This window comes from Fringilla coelebs, assembly GCF_963513975.1.
Source record: "Fringilla coelebs genome assembly, chromosome: 1".
Taxonomy (NCBI): domain Eukaryota; kingdom Metazoa; phylum Chordata; class Aves; order Passeriformes; family Fringillidae; genus Fringilla; species Fringilla coelebs.
The window spans coordinates 86270859-86294724 of NC_140028.1; the positions used below are offsets into that span (position 1 = coordinate 86270859).

At 41.9% G+C, this 23866-nt stretch overlaps 1 protein-coding gene across 3 annotated transcripts in view; it reads left to right on the forward strand.

The window, feature by feature from the left end:
* FARS2 (phenylalanyl-tRNA synthetase 2, mitochondrial) overlaps positions 1 to 15446 on the forward strand; it is a 229786-nt gene extending 214340 nt beyond the window's left edge. For all 3 annotated transcript variants that reach the window (XM_084215390.1, XM_084215391.1, XM_084215392.1), the window contains one exon: positions 14693 to 15446. In XM_084215390.1, the coding sequence (XP_084071516.1) occupies positions 14693 to 14831 (139 nt within the window). In that variant the 3' untranslated portion in view covers positions 14832 to 15446. The remainder of the gene's footprint in view (positions 1 to 14692) is intronic.
* Positions 15447 to 23866: the final 8420 nt, after the last annotated feature.

The window sequence follows — 23866 nt, forward strand, 5'->3', positions numbered from 1 at the left end:
TGACCTCAGGCTTATCTGATGGCAAAAAGCTTTGCAGTGTTGCAAAGTTCAGCTGTCATAGCAGTTTTTGCTTACCTCTTCTCTTGCTGTCCTGTTCACATTCATTCATTTCCTAACTAAACTGGTGTATCATCATTTTTAAGAAGAGGATCTGACTGGCTGCTTCTGCTCATCAGTTTTAAAAACATTGCTACCAAGGGACCTGTCCCTCTTGTTTTGTGAAACATCAGCTGAATCCTCAGTTGGCAGAAAGAGATGTCATCCCATTGCCTTCAATGGGAATAGGTTAGGAGCTTTGACTCAGCAACTTTTGGGGACAGCCAGACAGGGTTTTTCCTCTCCCTTATATCTGAATCGCATTTAGATGTACAGTATGGTTTTACATGAACTTGGGGGAGTAAAGGAGGATGTGCATTACTGTTTGTGTGGATTCAGCGAATTACCAGCTTGTGATTTTAGCCCCTGTTTCCACATGTGCTTTTCCTGGCAGGCTGTGTCTTGCTTTGTGCTGTTCTCACCCCTGCACTGCGCTGGCAGAGAGTCTGGGGAGGCCATTCAGTGACTCAGATGGAGAATTGGGTCATTTTTCAGCCCCATCAGCTTGCTGTTGTGGTTCATCACATGTGCAGCCACTCAGGCAGATGTGCTGGTTTAGGTGCAGTAGGGCAAATCTGAGAAGCACCTGGAGATGGATTGGAGAAGGATTTGTGCAAACAGCACTGCTGCTTGGTTTTATTGCGTCAGCCAGTTGCTACTGAAATGCTTCCAGTTTGTGGAAAAGAAGATACAGACTCAACCTTTAAAAAATAAAAACAACAACAACAACAACAAAGCTGAAAGATTGATCCAACACAGTATGGATCTAACCATGGGCTTTGTAAGTGGATGCTGACCCTCACCCACATTCTTTCCGTGCTTCCCTGTGGAGTCTCCGTAATGTGTTGTGAGAATCAGAACTGAGATCTGTTGAGATACAGGAGAATAAGTTTGTCCCTGCCAGTGCAGATGTGCCAATAATATAAGAAAGCTTTCATCCAGCTTAGAAGCACTTATAAATGTTTTGACTGTCCAAAGCCTTGCAACCTGTGCTTTGAACTGGTGCTTCAATTTCTGTGATGGGTTTATTGCAGTCAGGGGTAAGATCCTCTTGACCTTTTCCCAAGTGGATGCTAGAGTAAAATCACAATAGCGTCAAATATCATGATATACTGTGGATGAAAAGGAACAAGTTTCAGGAACAAGTTCTGCAGATGTCTCTCTCTCTTTCTCTACTTCATGCTGCTCAGCAATCTGATTTTACTGAGTTGTCCAAACTGTCTCTGTGTCTTCACCTTTTGGTAGAGACTACAGTGCAAAATGTCACAGGGTTATTCTAGTCTCCATCTTCTTCTCAATTACAGCGTAATTTCTGATGTCTCTTCCATTTTAGGGAAGTACATTCTCTCACTGAATGAGCACACATGGCACCTGGCTTGGTTCAGCCATCTCTGCAGAGAGAAGGTGTCACTGGCTGGGGGGTGTGTCCATGTGAGTGCAGTGGGGAGACACAGTGGATGCAGAAGGGAGCATGAATAGCTCTGCAACCCTCTCAGCACTGAATGTCCCACAATTTTCATGTTCTTTGGTAATGAGTATGTATTCAAACATAATGTTAGAACACCAGCCATCCTGGCTAGGTATATCAAATTAGGCAAAGTAGAGAACAAACTATGCTGATCTTAATGGAGTGAACCTCCTGGGGACACTTGGCAAGGCAACTGTTCAGGTGTAACTCCCTATAATCTCACAAGGAATGTCTCCTACCTTGTATGTTACTGTAGTTCAAATGAAGAAGGTCTACAAGCAGAGATGATGGTTTCTAAGGTCATGCCACCAAATTGTTGTATCTCATGTGTAATACCAGTCATGTCTTCTATAACTCTAAAGTAATGTAAGAATAACTTGAGTTCATTTCAGTTAGCAATCTGAGTTAATGGTTGCTGTGTGTGATCTTCACTGAATTACCTACAAGTAAGGCAGGTTTGTGGGACTGGGGTGCAGGAACCTGTGGCATGTAGGGCTTTCTGCTATGATTCAGACAGTCATGTCAAGAATGTGATCTCTTTCTGAGGGGAAAGGAGAGTTTACAGCTTAAACTTGGTTAAGAGACTCTCCAGTTCAGGGAAGAACAGACTGCAGTACATTCAAAAGCAGTATGTGCCCCCATTAAGCCATTCTTTGTTACTGTACAGGATAAGTCATAAATAGTTTATTTGTTCCTTGGAAGCTTCATATTTCATGTAAGAACAGAAGAACACAGATGCAATGGCACTTCTATGAGACCAACATTTAATCCCTGAAAATTATTTAGTAAACTTCAAGGGTTCCCAAAAACTAGCGGTTTTATCAGTCCAATCAAACTTGCGAAGGTTAATAAAAAACCTAGCCTTTCCAGCAATGGCTAGGAATGTATCACAGAATCACAAAATATTCTGGGTTGGATATACACACTTATGTACACATACTCTTATACAAGTAGATGGGGTTATTAAGGTGGCTTCTCGTTCTGTGCTGTGGAAGGCAGTGTAGGTAGGTAAAATGAGAGGTGGGTCCTTCCTCACAGCCATCATCTACATAAGGAACAGACTCAGTTAGTGAGTACAGAACAGCGAGTGAGTGAGAATGGGGAGGCCAGGATAACATGTAGGAATATGAGGGGAACATGGCTGCTTATTCAGAGCATTGTGTTGGGGCTCACAAGTTGAGATTTCTAGGTGTTTCTATTATGAGATTAGCTGATCTGCAGTATATCCAAGGACATACCATTTCCTCTGTATTTTTTCAGTCTCACCACCTGCAACAGGGCATAAAGTTGATCGGCTTCTGTGGTCAGAAGGCCACAGTCCCCAGAGTGGGGCCAACCAGGCAATCTTGATTTAAGGATTGGTGTCTCAGATGTCTCCTAGTCCCTGAACTTCCAAAATTGCTTTGGGCTGAAGAATCTCAACAGGCTTGTTTGCAACATTGTTTTGTTAGAAGAATTTTCCCTTATTTTAAGATTGTGGTTTAATGTGAACTTGGAAAGCTGAAAGCAAAGGGTTAACCTCTTGATATAAACTCAGAAATGTTTAAAAGAAAGAATGTGGTACAGCCTGTCAAAGATATGTATTGTCTTCTGTGGCCGTTCCTTAGAGCTTTCCTAAGGCATCTCTCATCCCTGAAGCAAATGGGACAAGCAGTTGAGTGACATTCTCCCTTTAGGATGCTGTCTTATAGAGTGGACTTCACTTTGTTTGTTTGTTTGTTTGTTTTGTTGACTTAGGCAGTGAAAGGTAACTGAGCAGCACTTTGCTTTCCTAGGTGCACTCTTTCGACATTGGCCCATAAGGCTAATGATGGGGTTGCTGGTCTAAAGAGGTTACATCACTTTCAGGGGATAAAAAAATACAGGATGTGTGTTAAGTTGGAGCTATAGGGAGCTATCTTTGCTACTCAAGTAACTTTCTGCATTTAAAAGACTGTTACATTACGTTATGCTAAAGAGTTGAAGAGTACTGCCACCTAGTTCATCCTCCTACTCCAAAACAGGATCAGCTCTACTTATAGCATTCCTGACAGACACTTGTATAACCAGTCCTTTAAAACTTCCAGCACAGGGGACTCCAACTGCCTTTCCAAGTGAATTTTGAAGCTGAACATTTCTGCAATATGAGCTCATTACTTTTGTCTCCAGCTGCTTGTGAATGTTGATAAAAGATTAGTACCTAACTCCATGCAGCAGCATTTTAGGTATTTAAAGGATATCTTCAGGTATTTAGAGGATGCTTTCTGTTCTTTAGGATGAGCCACCTATATTCTCTCGGTCTTGCCTTGTAGCTTGGGCTGTCCAGCAGCGTCACAGGCTCACCTGCAGCTCATGGTTCTGTGTGGTCTTTAGATGCTTTGTGCAGTGCTGCCTTTCTCCCAGCTTCCATTTGATTTGGTTGAACTGTATCCTCCAGCTTGTTCAGTTTGTTGGGATTATTCTAACCTTGTCTTCAGTTATACTTAGAATTTTTCCCAACTTAATGTATTATGTTAGTTAACAAACACTTCTGCTGCATCACCTCTTCCATTAGTGAAAGTACTCCATCATCCAGAAGCCAGGTTGAAGAACCCCACAAGAATGATCCTTCAGATTTGGCTGAAATGGGGATAACTGCTCCCAGAAACAACAAATTATTGACAAGTACTACAGCTACTTGCAAGATCACCTTTTTTTAGTAATGATCACCAATATTGATCACCAGTTTTCTCATCCATCTATATGCAGTTCCCTCTGTGGTGAAACGTTTAGGGAGACAGATTTTTAATACCTCATTTTATGAACTGGATTTAATATTTTTCATATTTTTCTCACTTTTCATTATAATGCTTAGATTTATTTTTTTTCCTAAAGTTTTGCAGGTTTGTTTGAAACTACTTGAAGCTGCCAGTGGAGCCATGTTTTGTGACATGTTGATCTTAGACCATTTTTTCTTACCTGGTTTAACTCACTGTGAAGATGCACATACTTACACATGCACCTACTCTCCATACTGCATCCTGCAATTTATCATTTCACTAATGGATTATTGATTTATTAGCCTGTTATTCCTTCATAGATGGCAATTAGGTTGCTTTCACTAGATTTACTCAATACATCCATGGGGTATTTTTTACTTTTTTATTAAATTTCCATTGTGTGCTTACAAATCATTTCACAGATTCACAGAATAATCTGAGTTGGAAGGGACCCACAAGGAGCATCAAGCTCAACTCTTAAGTGAATGGCCCATACAGGGATCAAACTCACAACCCCTTGGCATTATTAACACTATGCCCCAACTAACTGAGCTAATTAGCTACAACACGGTTTTTCTGGGAAAATTAAAGTAAAAGTAAATGGTTCATTGTTTCTGTGGCTTCCTAGCTTTGGGGTTTTTTCTCCATTTCCAAAAATAAGCACTCTGACCTTTTTGAAACATTTGGTACCTTACTCGTCCTCCGTGAACTCTCAAAGACAACTGATAGCAGCCTTGAGATTCTTTCTGCTCATTCCTGAAGTGCTTTAGGGCAAAGTTCACATCTTGGACAATTTGAGAATGTTTGGTTTACTCTGATGCTTCCTGTGAATTTCCTATTCTGGGCTGAGATCTTATTCCTACTTTGTTGATACTAATTCCTGCTAGTGGGAGGATTGCTTGGCCTTTTTTAGTGAAGTCATAGCAAAAGTGGTGTTTTGATCTTCTAGTGTAATGCCTCAGTGGCTTGCTTTTCTTTCTTGAGTGGCAGACCAATAATTTTGTTTTACCGACAGAATGATGCATTTCATTTTGTGCCCTGACTTTTTAATCTTCATGCCCACAGGATGTTTTATTGCATGATGCTCATATATTTTCTCACTGTAGGAGGTGTGCACTATGCATACTTCCTAGAATATACACATTTTTTATTTTCATAAAGAGCAACCATAATATTAAGGGGGCAATGTGCCAAACATGGCAGCTAGAGTTTTCCATATGAATGCTCATTTTGATAGCTGTTAAAGTTCTGGCCAGTGCACCTTATTGGTATATGTTGTCATCTTTGGGCTAGTTTCAATAGTGCTGTAATCTTTTCCCCATTGTTCCATTCAAAATAACCAGGAAAACCTCACCTACAAGAACCAGACTCTTTGTCTCTCATCAGGGTCCAAATGTATTACCTGTACAAAGGGGATCTGGCAAGAGAAAAGTTTAACAGCCTGACAGTTTTCCAGTGTGTTAACAGTAGTTTAATCTGCTGGCCAGTAGTTCTCCTTACTCTGAGGGCTTTCTCTGAGTTGTCTTTCCAAGGCAGCTGCTGTCAGAAAAATGATGGGAACAGGTTTCTTGTGGCTGTCTGTGTGGAACCACTCTATCTTCAGGGAGGGAAAGTGGTGGATTTCTGCAACTCCAAAACAAATCTAGTTAGCCAGATTAAGGCTCGTAAAACCTGACAATTCTGAGAGGAAAAATAACTTATGAACTGGAAGGACATAGCAAGCAACACTTAATTGGGCAAGTGGCTGCAGGGTTTTCACTAGCTTTGGCAGATACTGTAAGCAGCCCCATTGAGAAACCCCCTCTACTTGCACACACAGAGCTACAGATGGTTTTAAGTTTTCTTCTGGCGCTGCAGGCTGACCAGTGGAGCAGGTGCTTTTAATGTATTGCTTTTCCTCAAAAAACAAGGGGGCAAGTGATTTCTTTTAACCTCTGCTTTCTGTTTTAAAGCCCCTCTTGTCTTCTAGTCTCAGGTTAACTCAGCTGTTCCTGCTGACTTCTTGTCCCCATCCTGTTTTGTTCTGGTTTGGGCAGCTTAGTTGATCAGTTAAGAAACAGCATATTTGGTTATCCTGATGTTGTCTCTCCATTCTTCCCTGCCCTTTCCACTCTGTATTGGATGAGTTGCTTTTTCCTGCCATAGCCTGTTTTGGTTTCCAGGACTGCTGTACAATAGTGCAGTAAAGAAGGGTAAGTGGCAGTGGGAGTGAATGGGAAGGGTGACTTGGAAGAAGGGTCACTCAAAGGGTCTGTGCCTGCACTTGTCCAAGCCCCCTCTCTCTGATCACTTTTCTGTGGGGCCTTGGACAAGTAATTTAGGTTCTTATCTGAGTCCAGAGCCATGTCCCTCTTTACTTTAAGTCACAACAAGTGTAAAAGGACCTTAAATACCTACCTCCTGGGCCTGGTGAGGACAAAACCACTAATCCCAGTGAAGAAATCTATACAAGAGTCTAAAACAGCATTCAGGTCTTCCCATGCACTTGCCTGTCATCTAGACCCTGATTTCTGCTAGTGCTCAGTGGAGATACATCTAAACCAGCTGTCACTACCATCCATCTTCATTTCTTAGAAGAATGAATTGTTTTAAATTCTCATATAAATTCCCTTTTTACTTGATTATGAAATATGTTTTAATTTGACAGCAATGTTATTTTTAGTAATACTTTTTGTAGCCTTTAGTATTAACATCTAGTTGGCAGAAAAAACTGCTAAATATTTATACTTCTCGTCTTTGATCTTTCACTCAGAAGAACTGAAAAGGTATCACACTTAACATTTTTATTATAAATATTTTAGAAAGCATTTTAAAGAGTCCAAATTCACCTCTCATGTTGGATTTATTCAGAATGTTGGGATGGGTTGTCACTCTTAAGTACAGCTAGTTGCCAATGGTTGGAAAGTTTAGAGTGATCCTGCTGTGGCTAAGGGCCAGAAAGGGAATTATTAACATCACGGTTTGATAGGAGGAGGACCAAAGCTCTTTGCCTCCCCTTACTCACACACAGTGGCTCAGAGGGAGATGAGTGCAATGTCTCTGCACAAGAAGCACAGCTCTACAAAGTGTATCTTCCAGAGCTGCTCTTTGCAAACAGGTTGTGACCCTCATCCTCTCCAGTACAGACAGTTGTCCTGGAAGGGCACAACAGGGTTGTGAATGAGATACCCAAGTCACAAAGTTCTGCCAGAACCACAGAGCATGTTGCTGCCAGAGATACCTAATTCCACCACTAAATTACCAGGGATTTAGGAGGTCAAGAAAAATGTGGAGAAAGCAGGAGAACTGACAATATGTTTCTGGCAATATGCCAGAAAATATGTTGATTTATTATGGGGTTACTCACTGAAAATGTGACTTTTTCTAAGAATTTCCTAGTTGGTAGCTAAAATGCTTCAGCTGCCAGCAGTACCAGGACTTCCAGGTAATGTGTACTTCTGTTCTCCTCAGTTTGTCAATATCAGCTATGTTTCTTTTCCAGAGAGAGGGGGTGATCCATCATAGGAACTTTTGCCTTGGCCTCTCATGGGAAATGCAGTCCTGCCATGGTTTCTGAACTAAACAGGGAAGGGAAAAGTCAGGAAGCTTAGATGGCAATTCCCTCAAGACAGAATATCCAAATCAAGTATTTTGTTCTTTTGTTTGCTCGGTTAGAGAGTGTTTAAGTCTCCAGTGGTCAATTTTTAAACAAATAATGCATACTATTTTGGTGAAAACAAGATTAGACTTTGAAAAGACTTTGACACAAACCTTTTTCAGTCAAACCTAGGGAGAGTGAAGCAAAATAAAACCCTGTGCTGTTCACAGAACAAGTATTCTGTCCTGTCTCATGCTGAGACTATAGTTTTTTTCTCTCCTATTTTCAGCATCTGATTATTTTTCTATGTTTAGTACATAAAAATAAGTCTCAAGTACTTTACCAGTCAACCTTCTCTAATTTGCCACTGCAATGGGTAGAAGTTATTTCACTGGATTTTGTATGTATGTATCGAAAGTTTTCTTTCTCCCATCTTTATTTCACCTGTGCAGTCCTTGTATCCTGTCATGGTGATAACTCTGAAGAAAAAATAGGGGTTTGTACCCTCTTCTGAGTCTCACAGGTTTGCACATGTTCTGATCTTTGTGTGCATGGCTTTCTTCCATTGCTCAAAGGCTCAGCCTTGGGCAGCTGAGGGACTCCTTCCATGCGTAGTGTTGAATTTATGTGGCATGGTGGGTGCTCTGCGGTTACTCTGCTCAAAGTTAAGCAAGTCTTGGAGATATTCAGCCTCTAGCCCACTCTTGAATCTTCCTAGATTTAGAGCAGGATTTTGAACTGAATCACTCAATTGACTGGTGAGCCCCTAAAAAAGAAGAGGCCCAGTGTGAAGAGAATGCACAAAAGTTCACCTTGCAAGAGGGACAATTCTCAGTCACATCCAGCCTTAAATCCACATGAAATGAATTTGTCAGTATTGGCATGGATCAAATATGATGGGAATTCTGTCCCCTGAATTTGACAGATGATTTTCCCAAAGAGATGAAGGTTGGAGGACAAGCAGTCATCACCAATGCTGGAATCCATCCCCTTGAGAAATGGTTTCATACCTGCTTACAACCATTGATCATTGCCTTCTTCAAGGAATCAGTGAGTCACTGTCTTTAAAAGAAAAAAACCAATCCCAAATCCCAAGGCTTTGTGGGCTTTTTCTGCCCTTTGGTGGCAGCAAAAGTCTGTGTCACAGCTTATGATCCTGTGGGTACTCTAAATTTTTTTTTAGTATAATGGAGAATGGTACTTTTCTTCTTCACCGTTGTGATATTTCATTGCTGCCTGCATGTAATGGATTCCATTACTTCTGATGCTGTGAGACTTAAGAGCTTTTTAATAGGAAGTGCTTGGATCTGAGATGGGTTATCTGTATCCTTGGCTGGTTACTGAGAGGATGCACAAGGGAAATACTCTCTCAATTTCTTGTATAACTCAGTCTGTTAGAGTTCCCTCTGCTTGGGAGCTGGCAGAAGAAAGCCCTGCACTGCTTATGGTAGTGCTTTTGTTTGCCTCTGTCAACAAACCAAGGTGATCTGTTGAAATAAGAAGAGGTCTTTATGGGCCAAAGTGCTTGGCCAAAGCACAACTAATTGCTTCAGCTGTTCCATTAAACATTTAGTAAGTACCTTAACAGCCAGGAAACTTTCAAGTGGAGCCTGTGAAAGATTTTTTTCAGTATTTATCTATTTGTATCTATTCCTGCATGCAAGAAATTAGTTGATAGATTTAGACAGAAAAGGAAAATAATAATCAAAGCTTTTGAATTAATCCAATGTTTCTGAATACTGGACAATGACTTAGATTGTCCTTATGGCTATCTAACAGTGACCAGTGACTGAGAAGCTGAAAGTGCTTTCATTTTTCACTTTTCACTATCTAAACTAGAAAGTGTTATTTATGTCATCTGCAATTGTATCCTGTACTATGCTCTTTATCTCTTAATAATCTGGCTATTAACAGAATTTTCACCTTTTTTTTTCTACATGAAGAGAGAAGCTTAAAATGGAATTAATTGTAAAGAAAGAATGAAAAGGTCAAGCAGGTTTCAGGTTTGGTATTTAGATACAGATATCATCAAGTCCAATTAGAAAAGAGCAAAAAGTCCATTACTGTCTCAATTTTGTAAAATAGAATATCTCAGTCCAGTCATCAGTCAGTGAACATGCATCTCTTTTGAAGTGACCATCAAAAAAAATCCAATACAGTTGACACTCTCAACATGCATATATTGGCCTGAACTATTTTTGAAGCTGAACCACCCTTCTGCCAGGTGTCAGCTGGAGAAGGTATGCAAGAGAAATGACCATTTCCTGCTTTCTGTGAGTTTAAAACAATTCTTTCGTCTGGAGGTGGTCTACTGCCTTTCACTGGCATCAAAATCACCTTAAAGAAAAACATGTCCCTTTTTCTTTAAGGATATGCTGTGTGTACAATGTGCTCTTCCAGAGAGATGAAGTATTAGCATTTGAAAGGACAGATGAGAATGCATATTTTGGAAAGACCTTTGTTCAGAGAATTACTGCTATGTTCTATGTGCATATCACCATGGTAATTGAAATATTTGCTGCTGATGAGAAGGTATACAGCACAAGCCTTTTGCCATTTTCCATGATGTGGTTTCTAGCAAAGAGTGCTATTTGTCAGTTTAAAATTTATGGTAGGATATTTAGCAGTTGTGCCTACTGTCATAGAGATGGATGTGGTTTGAAAGCATGAAACAAAAAGGAACAGGTAATGACATCTTCTTCTTGCAGTTTAATATTCTTCCCCATTTCCACTTAAAATGTGAACCATTCTGGAACTGCTGGAGCCACAAAGCAAAACCAAAGCTGTGCTCTCTGCGTGGCTTTGTCAATTAGGATGCTGGTAACATGAAACAGTTTATTCCTTTCTTCCCATCATCACTGCTTTCAGGACATTGTTGCAAACAAAACAAGCCTTTCTCTTCCCTGAGGTCATTCCGGGCATGTGATCTCTGTGAAGGGTGTAGCAGCCACTGAGTACTCTGTGAAGGTTTATGTAAGGGAATTACATGATGAATTTTATGAAGGCATATAGGATATACATTTCCACAGCAGGGATATCCTTGAGGAACGTCATTAACATGATTCACTTAACAGAGAGAAAAAAATCTCAAATGCTTGCACTACGATGTGTGTAGATCTTTCATTTTAAATAGTATTCTGTAGGAAAAAGTGCAGTATAGGTATCATGATGAGTAGTACTGCTTAGTGAACCGCTCAGGATACAAAAGGGATGGTACTCTTTTTTGCTCTTTTTTGCTGTGGCTGATTGTCATCTCTAGTTTTCTGTTCCTCAAAGTAAATCCAGCTCTCTGGAGAAATGTGTGGTTTTGTGTTGTCCTCGCCACTTAAGAGCAGGGGTAACCTCCATACAGAACTCTCCATGCTTCTGTGCTTTATTTAAGGCACAGATGGAAAGTAGAACACAGTTAAAAGGTAAGGGGTTTCCTACTCAGTGCTGCCCCTTTTATCTCCCTCTTCCAGTACAGGATGGAGAAAAATTCATTCTTGTTATGGTATTTCATGTGGAAGAGATAAGTGCCAATGCCAGGCGTTTATTCTTTATGCAACATTTTGGTTACCAAATGACCCTGTGGTTAGTCTTATGTAACACCTGAGACAACTCCCCTAGAACGCTGAAGGGTTTTGCTGTTGGTAGCTTCTGGGATCAGCTTTCCAGCCAAGTTGCATTTGAAGCATCCTTCAGTGATCTTCCATGCAGGGAAAGCTAACACACATGTATTAATTGTTGTTGCCTACCACACCTTTTCATTCTAGCCTGGATACTAGGGTGAGGTTGCTTTTATATTGATTTTATTGGACTAGTGGCAGACTAAGACTACTTCATTTCTTGTTCTGCTTAGGTATCAGGCTGAAATACCCAAACGTATACACTGACCTTCAGATGGACCCCATACAGTGACTCTGGCCTGGCAGGGACCAGCTCCTTAGCACATCAAGGCAGCCGAGTGTAAATTCCTGAAAATCACGAGGCAAAGCTCTTTCCTCCAAAACTCATATGAAAGAGCATGAGGCATTATTTCTCTCCAGTGTTTGTCCACAGTCTGTATCCTGTTTCCTCCTGTGGCATCAGAATAAACCCCTGTCTTCCTTCTCCCTTTGAGCAGTGCTTCACTGTGTTCACTGCGCTTCATTACCTGCAAGCCGCAGGCTGGTGCAGAGGAGACTTGTGACACTGAGATCAGCTGAAGCCTAATGGGAGAGGAGAGGAGTCCGCGTGACTGCAACCGCACGGACTTGTCTGCCGGTGCGCTTTAGGTAAATAAAGCCCGGTGTGCTCACTGCTCACTGCTCAGCTTCTACATTTTTTTCCTTTTTTTTTTTTTTTTTTTTTTTTTAATCCTGCTGCTGCAGGTTTTGGCCTCAAAATTTTGTTTCTCAGGATAGAGAGGCACTGCTTCTGTATCATCAGGCTGCAGCATGACATGCAGCAGAGACTTCATTATGCATAAGCAGAGCCATCACTAAGGTAGGCAAACACTCTGTGGCTCTGCAGAACAAAAGGGAAGTGAGAAACGGAATGAGCAAAGGTATTATTTGCTGACAATAATTATTTCCAGTAGCAGCTGATGGCAGAGATTAATCACAGTGTCTTAATACTTTATTTGGGAGCAGGGGAAATATTAAGGGAGGGAAAAGCTGAGAAGTGCTTTTCCAAATCTCCCTTGAAAAGTTAGTAAATAGTACTCTGGAAACAATGCTTAAGGTTTTGAAACTTGCAGTGTGTCTTTTATTGAAATGGCTTTGAATCCTTATACTCCTTCTTTCTAATTAGCAACTGAGATGCAAATAAACCGAGCTAAAAGGTGAGAGAAAAGCGTAGCATACAATTTAGCATCCATGTTATGTGGAGTTATGTATATTAGTAGTTACGACTTCATTTTTTGCCTATAATTAAATCTAGATTAATTACATATAATGCAATCCCCATTTTAGTTCTCTCACACCAATGCTTAACTTCAGCTGCACTAGCAGAACTCAGTCCGGTGCTGTTCTCCACAACCTCTACCCTTTCCTGATTTAAATGCATCCTAAAGATACTGTTTTTCCATAACACCCACAAGAAACTATTGTGTCCTAGTCTGCCATATATAGTTTGTTATGGAATGGACCACTCTCTAGCACGGAGGGAGGGGGACACAGAAACACCTGAGTCAGGAGTAATTGTCACTTTCATTTAACCAAGGCCAGTGGAGAAGCAGTGGTGTGGCTACATGTACCACAGCGTACATCTACATTAAGCAAACTTGTGTTTACATCACATTGAATAATGAAAATTAATTTTCAGTCATGGGATATATTCCCAATATTTGCAAAACTTCAGGACTGAGCCTGTGACTGTACACCTTCTAAACAGATTTTCAGCCAAAGCAATTTGCAAATGTTTTTGATCAGGTGTATTCCTGTAGGACCTTTAAAAATTGAAATACTACCCTCTCTAAAGATATTTGCTAGCCTGGTTTTGAAAATCACTTCTGTTGCACTCCAATGCATTATCCCTCTCTCTTACTCAAGTTTTTAACTGGCAATGTAGCATCTGACCAAATCCTTGTTGTTCCATTTACTTGCTTCCACAAGGTTTGTCCTCTTGGCTGCTTTGAAGAGGTGGAGCAGAGCAGAGCAGCACCTTCCCCACAGTTACACCTCCCCCTCTTTTCTCAAAGATTACTTTTCTGCAGCATTTAACCTGCTCACAGGGAAAGCTCTTGGCTGGCTTTTAGCAGTTAACTGCAGTCAGCTTAACACTTTATGAAATGCAGTTTGCCCTTTCAGGTGCTAGCCAGATTTAACTTGCTTTATCTTCAGAACACACAAAAAAGGAGAAATGCTTTAATTAGAAGTAGCTTTTTTGTTGTAAACTGCTAGTGGAGCAGGGCAAACTTCCCACCCTTGTTGGGTGGGACAAAATTCGTATCAAATAACAATTCTGAGGTAAAAATTGCCTGTTCCTAGTAGGATTTGAGGTTGAAATTAATATCTTGAGAGTTGTCTTTGTGGATGAATACATCTAACCTTAGATTTAATCAAATAATCATAAGCATAAATGTGGTTCTAACATGAAGCAATTTTCAGGAGAGAGATAACCCAAAGCTTCCTGACTGCCTTTGTGTGCCATTAAATGCAGAGTTCTGCCAGTCTGGAAGCTTCTTCTACCTGGTACTGTCTGGTTTCCCATTATTTTTCCCCTCAGATTTTCTCTCTTTCATTGAAGTGAATGTTCACCTTTGAAAGAAGAAGCTGTGTGGGCTCCATTTGAGACTAAAAAGGATACCAAAACTGCCATTTAAATTCAGTAACACAGGCACTGCAATTACAGAGATGCCCTTGCAAAACTAGGTGCTCCTGCCTGCTTTTGATGGAGAGCAAGGAGATTTTTTCACTCTAACTCAACCTAATTGTTTGTCCTGATTTTTCATTAACTTGTCTTTGCTTAGCCAGCAACTCTTAAATACTTTTCTTTCCCCCATCATTCCCTTTTCTCTATTCCTGTTCCCTGTTCTCCTTTGTCTCTTACTTTCCATGGCACAGGGTAAGAATCCCTCCTCTGGGGGCTGTTTGCCCTCGTAAGAAGCTACCACACCACAATACAAGTTGAGGTATGAGGTGGACTTCAGCAAAGTCCTCTGCCAAAATTAAAATTCAGCTCAGTCCCGCCTCTCTGAACTGTGTATCTTAGCATTAAGGTGATTTTCAAGCAACAAGGGCAAAATTAGACCGCAAATAAAAATGATCCAGAGGGTAAGTGTTTGGCCTCATGTATTTGCATTTGCAGGCAGATGTATTTATGAGTTCTCTTTTGGTTTGTGTTTTGTAGGACGAAGAAGGTCAGCCACTGCTACCGTATCATTTACCGGCACCCGGAGAGGACGCTAACGCAGGACGAGGTGCATCGCATCCATCAGGCTATTGAGGAGTCAGCAGTTCGGGAGCTTGGGGTGGAGGGCAGGTTCTAGCAATGCTGCTCTGGAGCCCGAGGACAGTTGCTTTTTTCTTTCTTTTTTTTCCTTTTTTTTTTTTTGTTTTATCTTTTTGGTTTTTTTTCTTTTTTCTTCTCTTTTTTGGGGTGGTTTTAGGTTACAAGTAGAGAGGCGGGTTTTGTGACTGAACACAGAAAGCGATTGATGAATGGGCAATGGTAAAACTGGCAGGTAATAAACATTACTACTGAGAAATCATTGATGAAACGCTGGTGCTTTATTTTAAGAAATGGGGGAACAGCAGTAATGTAAGATTTCCCTCCTGCTACGATAAGAAATACACAGCCTGGTGGTTTTCTGTGTTGTTAATTGGTCCCTGGGTTCCATTAAACTGTAAATACTTGGCATTATTTCTGTGTTGACAGGATCTTCTGTCCATGTAACAAGTGAAGCAAATCAGAGACACAGATTAGTTCAGGGAAGAAAAACCCATCCTGCCCCACCCCACCTCCAATCCCAGCTTTTTTTTTTTTTTTTTTTTTTAATAAGAGATGTCAGATTTTGCTTCAAGAGACCTTCCAAAAAGTACTGGTGAAGTTTGACTCTCTTACCTTCAGAGCCCATGGGTGTTGCTTTCATCAGCTAGAGAGAAGGAGCCAGTGTGGCTTGGGCCAGGTTTGACTGTCCACAAATCCTGGACCATTGACAAGTCTTTCCTGTTAGATCCTCTTGCTCCCACAGAGCTGAGCAGAGCTTAGTGAGGTGCTCCCCTGAGAAGCTCCCTTGTCTCACTTCTCTTTGCATAGACACCAGTTCAAGATAAGTCTCCTCCCCTGTCACCATCAAAGTGTAGATATCCCCTATGGCAGGATGGCAGTAAATAGAAACTCTTCCCTACAATGCCCTGAAAAGCAGCTGCCTTGATCTCTCACAGTGTCTTGCTATCTAGCAGCAGTGCCTGCTCAGAAATTCGACCTTTAAGGCAGGAAACCAAACTAAAATGGGATCTTTTGCTGTTTGAGGCTCCAGTGTCTTTACAGGATGCTTCCCTTTTTCATTGCAGGTTATAATAAGTAAATTCTGTGGTGGTATGGTGGTAGGGCCTGTAGAAATGTTCAAATGATCTGATAAATACTTGATGAGCCATTGCAGATGCTGATATGGAATATGGGACCTGTTTTGGCTTGTGATAGCATTTCATACAGTCTTGCAGGTCACATCTGGTTGCTGTGCAGACAACATTCCCTCCTTCAGGGAAGAAGGTGGTAAAAATGGTACAATAAACAGCTTCTAACACTGATTTATACCTTATCAAGAAACATCTGTGCAGCAGGCTTGTACTCAACCATACGAAGCCAGTTACTATTGCAGATGTGACAGAGGCAGAGAGCTCATTTTAATTTCATTACTCAATATATTTAGCTGTGTAAACAAATCCTAATCTAAATTGCTGTTGTGTTATCCAAATAACTTCATTGTGAAAACAATATGCCAGACTTTCTACAAGGCAAAAAGAATGGGTGCCATTTAGGCATCAGAAAAACCTACATGGTTATTTTTAAACCATCATCTACTAAGATCCATAAATACAGCCTAGCCCATTTGATGTTTTTCAGTCTCCTTAAATCCTTCACCTTTTCAGAATTCTCAGTGATGACAGGAGGAGGAGGAGAAGGAGGACTTCCCTGAACTGCACTGAGCAGTACTTCTTCCAAGACAGGGTGTGATTGATGCTGTCACACAGGGCAGCAGATAATGTGGATCTTAATTGATGAAATTGTCTGTGGAGAGAGTACCATAACCTGTGTGCTGTATGAAAGACTAAGTCTCTTGGGATAACAGGAGAATCTGTGGTGAAGTAGGTCACAAGATTTCCTTTTAATTTCTTGATTAGTGAGTTTTCCCTTTTCTACTCCCCAAATCTTTCAGTTCTTCTTTGATTCTGATCAGCCAGTTTTGAGGGCATAGAAATCTGGGAAAAACAAGGAGGAGAAAATTGGACTTTGAGCCTTTTCCTCTGCAGCCACAGGACTTCATGTCTGGCTTTGCAAGGCGGTTTGGGTGTTCTAGGATCAGCCCATATCCAGTCACTAGCATCAGCTGTGTTTGACTCAATGATTTTAGAGCTCTTTTCCAAGCTAAACAATTCTGTGATTCTCTGTGTCTGAATTGCACTCCAGTGAGCACAGGCTTCCTGCAACAGCCAGGTCTTGGTGGAGCAGTGTTATCCTTTGAAACCTGAAAAGTTAATCTCACAAGCTAATAGGATAAGGAGGAAATGGAAAGCTTTCTCTGAAGGTGACCTGACACCATGGGATCATCTTCTGGAGTACATGTTTTCATAGGAGCAACTTTCAGGCAATAACTTAAACCATTAAGATTAAAAACCAAGCAGCCTCTTCAGGAGTAAGTGTGATTCAGTCATATGAAGGCCTGTAAAATCATATGGGCTGGTTGTGAGCATCATATAAACACTTGGTTATGTTTAGCTTAGGTAAGCCTTTGTCATATATGTTCTAGGATTAATCTACTCTGAAGATCTATTGTTCTGGCAAGGATTCACCACAAGCAGCAAAGCAGACCTCAGATCAAAAGGCATCAGTATTGCACTTTTATGCTCCTGTTCTCTGGAAATTATGATCTTCTCTCCAAGCTTGACCTTAATTTTACTGGGAAATTTGCTATGGATAGTAGTAAACTCTCAAACCACGTGATCCCTTGTGGGTGCCGACAGCGAGCCCATAAGAATCCCAAGGTTGTAAAAGCCATGATTTATTTTACTGCTGGTCAGAGACTTAGGATGCCAACAGGACCTCAGAGATTGGACTGATCCTGCTGGGAGTATGACTGAGGAAGGTCCTTGGGACAGTCAGTGACCAACTCTGACAAAGAAAGGGCTGCCCTCTGCTGTCACTTGGCTTTTCTCAAGGCACATTTAGCACAAAGGTGGGTGAACTGGCTTGAAGACCAAGAGCAACATTGCTGCCAAGGTAAGATCCCTTTCTGGTCTCTGCTACCCTATAATCTGTCTCATGAATATCCCCCAGCCTTGGATGAGCTCCAAGTCTAGTGAAGGGGAATAAGTTGCCAAATATCCAAGTGATACAATGCCATGTGGAAATATTAAGAGGAGCAGCATTTAAGTAATTAATGGGCATGCTGACTGACTAGTGAGAGGCACAATACACTGCTTCTTGTTTTTATCAGCTCCTTGTGTATGTTTTTGTGTGCCTCTGGGTTTTATATCAGCATCCTTTAATAAAAGAAGTAAAAGTCAATTGTAGCAAAAGAAGCTACAGGAGTACTGGCTGGGCATTTCTGTGACTGAACAGTATGTACTGTTTGAATGTTGTGAGTGCTGGTTTTCTTCCTAGTTGCCATTGGTTTTCAAGCTAACTGTAATTCCTGAAAGACTAAAGATTTCGTTTTAGCACCCAGTTTGGGATCTTCCCAGTAAAAGGCAGCAGATTTAGGGTGCACTCTTACCTGGTTCTGATGTTCTTTTTAAAGGTGCTGCAATGGAAAGGTGGTGTGATCTAGATAGGCAGGTTCTGTGTTTTTACCCCTGAGACTGCAGTCACTCTGCCGTGGTATTGCCAGGTGTGATCAAACAGTCACAGAAACCTGAAATCAGTTTTCTTCTGGGAATCCAAGTTATATTAGTAAACCACTGGTGGTCATTATTGCCCTTCCACTGAGTGTCACTGCTGTCCCTTCTGCAGCTGGTGGCTGTACTGCAGCACTGAATTTACTGACTTCTTACTCTGCACCTGTATTGAGTTTCTCAACTACTGACATATTGGTCTCAGCCTTTGAATAATTTTGTGTAGGGATTAACTTTTTGTAAAAAAATGGGAAAAAAAAAGCTGTGGGCTTTTTGTGTGTTTGGTAGTTTTTATCTGCAGTGATCGGTGCATTTCACCTGTCCCAGGAAAACTCACAGTCAAGACAGGACTCTTTGGTAGTTCATTGAAGTAAACACAGGGAGTCTTGCCCTGAAAAACAGAATTATGTCTGTCTCACTGAGTTCATATTTGGGTAAAACTAAAGAACCTTGTCTTCATTGTGGGTTGACTGAAGGTTGACTGGTGCTTGTTAGTTAAGCCAGGCTCAGAAAGCACTCTGTGTTGCCACCCCCACCCCAAACACAGACAGAAACAGTTTTATGCACAAGGACATTCTGTCAGATTCAGTGTGAGCCTATAAAATGATTGTGCTGGGTATTTCAGGCTTGCTAGTTGGTGAACTATCTCCATCTGAATTGTTGTCATCTGGGAGAGAAAATGGCTCTGTACTTCAGCTCTGAAATAAGTAGCCATATTTTTAAAGCTCAGCTCTCTTCAGCTACTGTCTGCTGTGTGTCTTTGCTCAGAGATGACTGTTTCTATAAAACAGATTTGCTTTCTGTGCAGAACAGGCCATATTGACTAATTACACACATCCTGATCAAATTTTTAGATATGTGAGCGTTGTTTCTGAAGGGCCACCCAAACTGAAGCAGTCTTGTGATGACTTTGAACAAACTTGTAAGGGACACAAGAAACCAGCCATTGGTACTTGCTACCTGCTTTTAAATGTTGGTACAACCACATCCGAATTTTAAGCTGAGTTATCTCAGAGGAGACAACTGCAGTTCAACACAGAGCATGGACATATGTTGGGTGAAGGCACTGACTTCTCCAGACTGTGTTGTATAAGGTTTGATCATCATTAACATCTGATGCACGCAAATGTTTGGCAGTTTTCGTGCTTTTGTGCTTTTGTCAGATGGCCTCTGTTATTCTGTTTATGCCCACTGTTAACTAAGTAGAGTCTGGTTTAGTCTGGCTTTTTTACTTGGACTTCTGACATGACCTTGTTTTCTCATTTCAGTTTTGCTTACTTTCTCATACAGTTCTTGCTATTGAAATTTGGTATACCTTTGGTGAAGAAACAGTGCCAGGCTGCAGGCAGGGAGATTTACTGTGCCACAGCCTAAAGCCTGTGCTCCTGCACCACATTACTGCAGGGTCTCTCTGTTCTCACCCTCTGGATGCAGGTGATTAACACGTGGTCCAGGGAATTGCGCCTCTGCCTGCTCAGTAATTTGCTGGGCAGCTCTGCAGTCATCCAGAGCAGCTGCCACTTAAATGGGCAGTAGATTGTTCTCTTTTTATTTCAGCTTCACCATGTGCCACTGCCAGACGTGCTGTGTTGGTGTTTGCTGCAGCAAAGCACCATTAGCTGCATCTCACAATGTCCTGCCTGTGCAGCCAACTTTCAGCAGATTCCCTGTGTGCATGTGAATGGTTGTTGCCATGCCCATCCACAGATGGGAAGCACATCAAGGCCAGGGGTCAGGACTAAAATCTTACTAGACTCCCAACAGATATGATTAACTGCTTGTGGGATTGCAGCAATGACCGTACAGGATGGAAAGTCCAAACTTGAGGTATCTGTCCAAAAGTCACTTGAAAGATTTTGTAACCCAGCACTCAGTGGCTGTGGTGACACCGGTGACATTCTGGGAGAGGGGAGCAGGTTTAGGGAGTGATCACAGGGCAGCTGAGAAGAAAGGCACTCATGTCCTGGGCTCAAAGTGCTGAACTATCCTCCCCACCACCATGCTCCAGGGAGGCACGGATGTGATTTTGGCTGCCTGCCTTTGCATAGGCACATAGTAAATAATTAACATGCACAGCCAGGCTTTTTGGTCATCAGTTATTGCTGTAACTGATGATTAATTCAAGGAATTATTGATTCTCATGCCAAATCTTTACTCATCGTTGGTAGAGAAATTAATAATCATTCACAGGGTCATCATTGACAGATCTCAGTACAAGATAAGTTTTCACAGTATAGGAAGTGGATGAAACATGTGGGACTGGAAGTGTAGGTCCATAGGTTTGTTTGTGTCTTCCAGATTGTGAGAGGAGTTTTGACAAACTCAAGTCAAAAGTCTAACTTGTACCCACCCCAAGGCCCCTCTTGTTGGGTGTTCACATACTTGGTGTTGCTTTCAGGAGGCACAGTGCCATCTGAGATCACCAAACAGCTCTCCAGAGATGTCTGCTCAGTGTACACAGGATGCTCTTGCCTGGACTTTGGAGACTCTGAGCACACATTGTGCTTTGCCCAGCAACATGGTTGGAGCCTGATTCCCTTAAGATTCCTGTCCTATGCTCACAGTACACATAAGCTTACCCCCCTGGGCCCTGCCCTGAAGCACTTCCTTTCTTTGGCAATCTCCTAAATTCTGGTTAATCTCCTTCCCATGACTCCAGACCTCAGCTCTTCTCCCCTTTCTACCAGAATGCCCCAGTCAGTGCCTGCTGCCTTGCCAGAAGCTTGCTCAGAAGGTTTTCATGCTGGGGCCAAGAAAAACAGATCGATGCTCCTTAAGTATGTGTGTTAATGCTTGGGTGTCTCCTCTCAGCTGCTGTTTTTCCCAAAGTTTGCCAGAACATCATGCCTCAGAGACCCTCACTTGAGGTCCAGCATGGAGGTGTTTGGATCCAACAGTCAGTGAAGGTCATTGGCAGTGGAAGCCTGAACACCCCTCTGCATTGCACACAGCATTCCTTCCTTAAGCAAGGAGACAGAGAAATAGCAGGCCTGCAAGGAAGGCAAATTTAAGAGTATCCTGACTGAAAGTTCAGGTGTATTAGTAAGAACATGATGCCCAGCATGATCCCTTGCATATACTCCCAGGAAATGATTGCAGATATATTTTGATAAATAATAACAGCAGCCTTCTTTGTGTTTACAAGCTGCTGTTATTGTATTGTATAGCCTGTATCATTTTCTTTTCCGCTTGTTAGAAACACAAAAATTTGAATTTGGTTAAGAATTAAATTATTTCCTGATGTTCCTGGTCTTGCAGCATTACTTCTTTTGTTTGAATAAGGAGGTCAGCCCAGCTTTGCTAAGAAGATTTTCAGTACCTTACCATATTATGCTATTTGTATGTCACACACATATGAAATCAGAGTGGGTTATGTGAGTCTCATTTCTGTGCTGTGGACACACAAGCTGGGTTGTTGTTCTCTATATTCTGTCTGATTAGAGATTTTTCTCTCTGCTGATTTGCCCCAATTCACAGAAATCACCTTTTTCCTAGAAAAATTCAGTACTTTCTGGTGCTTCATTCTGTCAGAGAGCCAACACTCTTCTGAGCACTCTCCCTTCAAAGATCAATCAATTTTTGGGCAGAGAACTCCCTTTCCCACTTGAGACTTTTTTTCAGACTGAAAGATTTTCTGGCATCTGTTTTAGGCTCCTGTGAAACACCTGCTGCTGGTGACAATGCAGGTCTTTTTCTGCCTCCAGGGAAGAAAGGTGACTCAATAGAAAGGCCAACTTTATAAAAGACATTTGAATTACTTAAAAGTCCTGCCATAATGACAAAAAAAAAAATTCTAGCCTCTTGAAAATTATGTGCAGAAGTCAGTTTTGGTCTTTACTAGAGGGCAGGTTTGTGCAGTGGTAGCATTTCCACATCAGTGCAGCTTGTGAGGCTCCAACAGAGGACAGCTTTTCCACTGAAGGCTCTTTCATTCATGTTTGGAAAATTGCTTGGTAATTTTATGGCTTCCCTTCTGTTTGGACACACATCTGGGGTTGTTGGCTGTGCCTTCTCTGCTTGTGCCCTAAGCCCTTCTGTGCCTGGTGCTCTGGCTCTGCCTAGGCTGGGGCAAAGAGGGGAAAGTGGCTCTAAACTTACAGGGTCTGTTGGTTATCACTTTCTCTGGGCTTTGAGGGAAGTCAGCTGGAAGAATGCCTCTCCTAGCACTGGTGTTCCAGTGGGGACATGGTTAAAAGGAAGGAAAGTAGTGACATTTCCCAGAGGGAAGCAGATGTGAGATGATCCATGCAGGACAGTTGGCCTTGCATTCAGACAGCAACTGTTCCATGCTGCCAGGGAAAAGGTCATTTTTCAGTGTAAATGCAGGTGGCATCATACATGGCCATCTCCACCTGGAAACCACCCATACAGTCCAGATGTTGAGCCAAACACTGGGCTTCCCTACATGGCCGTTGAATTATTTTGTACACAAAGCCAGAGTTTCAAGTATGGGAATCTGTCCAGGAAACTCTCTGGGAAAGCACACTCTGTAAATGGGGTAGGGTAGGCTTGTTATTAAACCTTTCCTATTAGTGCCTACCTAAAAAGGAAGGACAAATCTCTCAATAAATGGGGGACTTTTTCTTGATAGGAGCTGTAACCCTGACCTTTCCTACAAGATCTTAGGGATCTTGAAACAGTTTTCCAATGAAGATCAAATGATACGCCTTTATCAGACACATGAACTGAAGGCTGGAGAGACTGAGGGGATGGTCTTGTCTCACAGATTTCTGTTACAGTACCGAGTCCCATTCTGTAGGTGGCATGTGCCCTCAGGAGTGAGGGAAGGGAGGAGGACCTTGGTGCTTTACTTGATCCTTACAGCCCTACTTCTCTGCTTCTCTGCATTGCAGTGGTGTTTAATGCTTTACACTGGAAGCTTTCTCCACCAAAATCCAACCAGAAGCATTACAGTTACTGAGAGACAAAGGATGAAAGAAGGAAACTGTGAGGCAGGGAGGATCACCAGGCATCTAATTTTCCCAATACTTTCACTCTTTTCTTTTCAAAGCACATGTTGAGTGAGGCTGAGGAAGCAATTGGCAGCACATTCACAGCATCGTGATCCTCTGTGTATGTGTCTTCTGCAAGCATCTCAGTCTGGTGTGTGTACTGAAATTGTGTCAGGAGCTACACAGTTTCTGCCCAGGGATTTAGCGTGCTTGGTCTGCCAGAAGATTTCATTTCAAGAGCTCTTGGGCACTTTGGATCTGCTGTAAGGAAGGGGATGAAATGCTTAGTGGTAAGGCTTAGCCCTGCAGGGCATCTCTCCGGACATGAGTGCAGAGAGCAGCAGTGCTCCTGCTTCCTCTGGTCCTTGCCTGCTCCAAGGCCAGTGCACACGCCCAGTGCTCACATCGGGGTGCCACAAGAGCTGAGATTCACATGGTGGTGTCTGAAACACGTTTCCTCTTGTGAAAGGCTGGCAAGTGTATGTGAAAGCATTTCATCGAGTTATCAAATAACA